This window comes from Limulus polyphemus, unplaced genomic scaffold (assembly GCF_000517525.1).
Source record: "Limulus polyphemus unplaced genomic scaffold, Limulus_polyphemus-2.1.2 Scaffold12014, whole genome shotgun sequence".
NCBI classification, from domain to species: domain Eukaryota; kingdom Metazoa; phylum Arthropoda; class Merostomata; order Xiphosura; family Limulidae; genus Limulus; species Limulus polyphemus.
The window spans coordinates 11,307-13,147 of NW_013677624.1; the positions used below are offsets into that span (position 1 = coordinate 11,307).

At 29.9% G+C, this 1,841-nt stretch overlaps 1 protein-coding gene across 1 annotated transcript in view; it reads right to left on the bottom strand.

Moving 5' to 3' along the window:
* LOC106476897 (zinc finger protein 658B-like) overlaps positions 1-1,835 on the bottom strand; it is a 13,069-nt gene extending 11,234 nt beyond the window's left edge. The window contains exons 1-2 of the mRNA XM_013937515.1: positions 1,747-1,835; positions 442-601 (exon numbers count right to left, since the gene is read on the bottom strand). Of these exons, the coding sequence (XP_013792969.1) occupies positions 442-601; positions 1,747-1,830 (244 nt within the window). The 5' untranslated portion in view covers positions 1,831-1,835. The remainder of the gene's footprint in view (positions 1-441; positions 602-1,746) is intronic.
* Positions 1,836-1,841: the final 6 nt, after the last annotated feature.

Sequence of the window (1,841 nt, forward strand, 5' to 3'; positions counted from 1 at the left end):
CAACTCAAAGGATTGTGCACAGAGATAATGTAAATAGGATAGCACACAAAATATCATTTTACTAAAAAAATCATTTGATATTTATTTACCACATTTTAGAGATTACTCAAATGAAATTTGATAACTTTAAGATGAAGAAAGTATTTAAAATCTTGAGAAGAAAATCACTTAGCAATTGGAGTAATAAACACACTAATTCTCTATATTCATGAACAATATCTAATTCAGTAGATATACGTAATTAAACACTTAAGTTTTTGTGTACAAAATACTACTACTGTTTAGAGAATTTCATGAAGATATTGTATAAAAACCCTTATGCTTTTGTATTTTTTATTATGTTTACTATAGGGTTACAAGATCAGCTATACCAATCAAGTCTATTGGTGAGTGTTGAGCCAGTGTCAAGAAACTTACGTTTTAGGTGATGTCTGTACTTACCACATGTTCTTTCTGACCCTGATTCAATCTCTCTTTGAAATTCAGTTTCTGTTATCAGGTTCACAACATTATAGAACGAACTATCCTGATTCTCATCCTCACTGTAAACAACTTGTAGTAGATCATCAGGCTGTTCCATTTTCACTTGAACAGACATGTTCTAAAATCAAAAAAAGCTTGAACGGGTTAACAGTAATAACAACTAATGTTAATATTACATACAGTTCCCCCAGTTCACTAACTTAAAACATGATGATGTGATTAATAAACCTAACATTTCAAATTTAGTTATGTAGGTAAGCAGTCCGAGGCTATATAAATACTACATATTTTATGTCTGATTCTGTAGTCAAACAAAAAATTGACATACAACACATTGAAACAAGAAAGATTCAACAATGACTTTCTTATTTATCCAAACTGAAAATAAAATTATTGAACTTCATGTTGATATTCTACTGCAGCAAAGCATCAGAGATATCTGAAGAAAACATTGGGTAATACACAGTGAGAAAAATAAAATATTGTTATGTCTCCGTTCATTACTTAATTTTCTGTAGCTTCATTCCGACGAAACTTTAGCGACACAAGTCCTTTCTTAAATAAAACTGGTTTATTCTTTCCAAATACAACTTTACGATACGCTTAATTTCATCATCTTGATGGTCATCTTGTATGTATATGTTAATGTCCAGAAAGGGGAGTGTTGTGTTGGATATTCCTAAGAAAATTCTAAAGAGAGGTGGAAAGAAGAAACAAAGAGCAGAAAATTTAGTTACCCATAGTGACTCCACAGATCTGTTTGTAGATCTTTCTTGTGGATTTTACCTTTTTTGTTTAAATTTTATTTGTTTTATCTTTTAAGGATTTATAATTTTTATGTAACAGATGTAATTTTGTACAAATATTTCATGTTCAACATTCCAAATACTACCCATTCCATTTTTTTGAATTTTGTGCATGTTGTAAGCTGTATAATCTGATGAAGAGAGCTAGCTCAAAACTTCGTTCTTCTTTAAATTAAAATATAAAAACTTGGCAATTGTTCTATCTATTACATGATTTTGTTAAAACATGTTTACATTCTGGTGTGCACTACAATAGTTCTGGACTACCAATATTACTACCGTAACATGAGCTCTAATAAGTTTATTCACAACAATGCAACAAACTTGTAGTGAATTTCTTCAGCTCATGACTACAAACATGTCACCACTGATTATATGCCAACAAACAAATTCCAAAAAGACATAATTACAGCTACACATTTTCTTTAATTACACAACTATAAAAAAGTTTAATGACCTCAATTTTCTCTGATGCTATATCACAATTAGTTTCTTTTGTTTTACCAAACTCCAAAACAGTATGTAGAAAACTTCCTTCCATGGAATCAACTT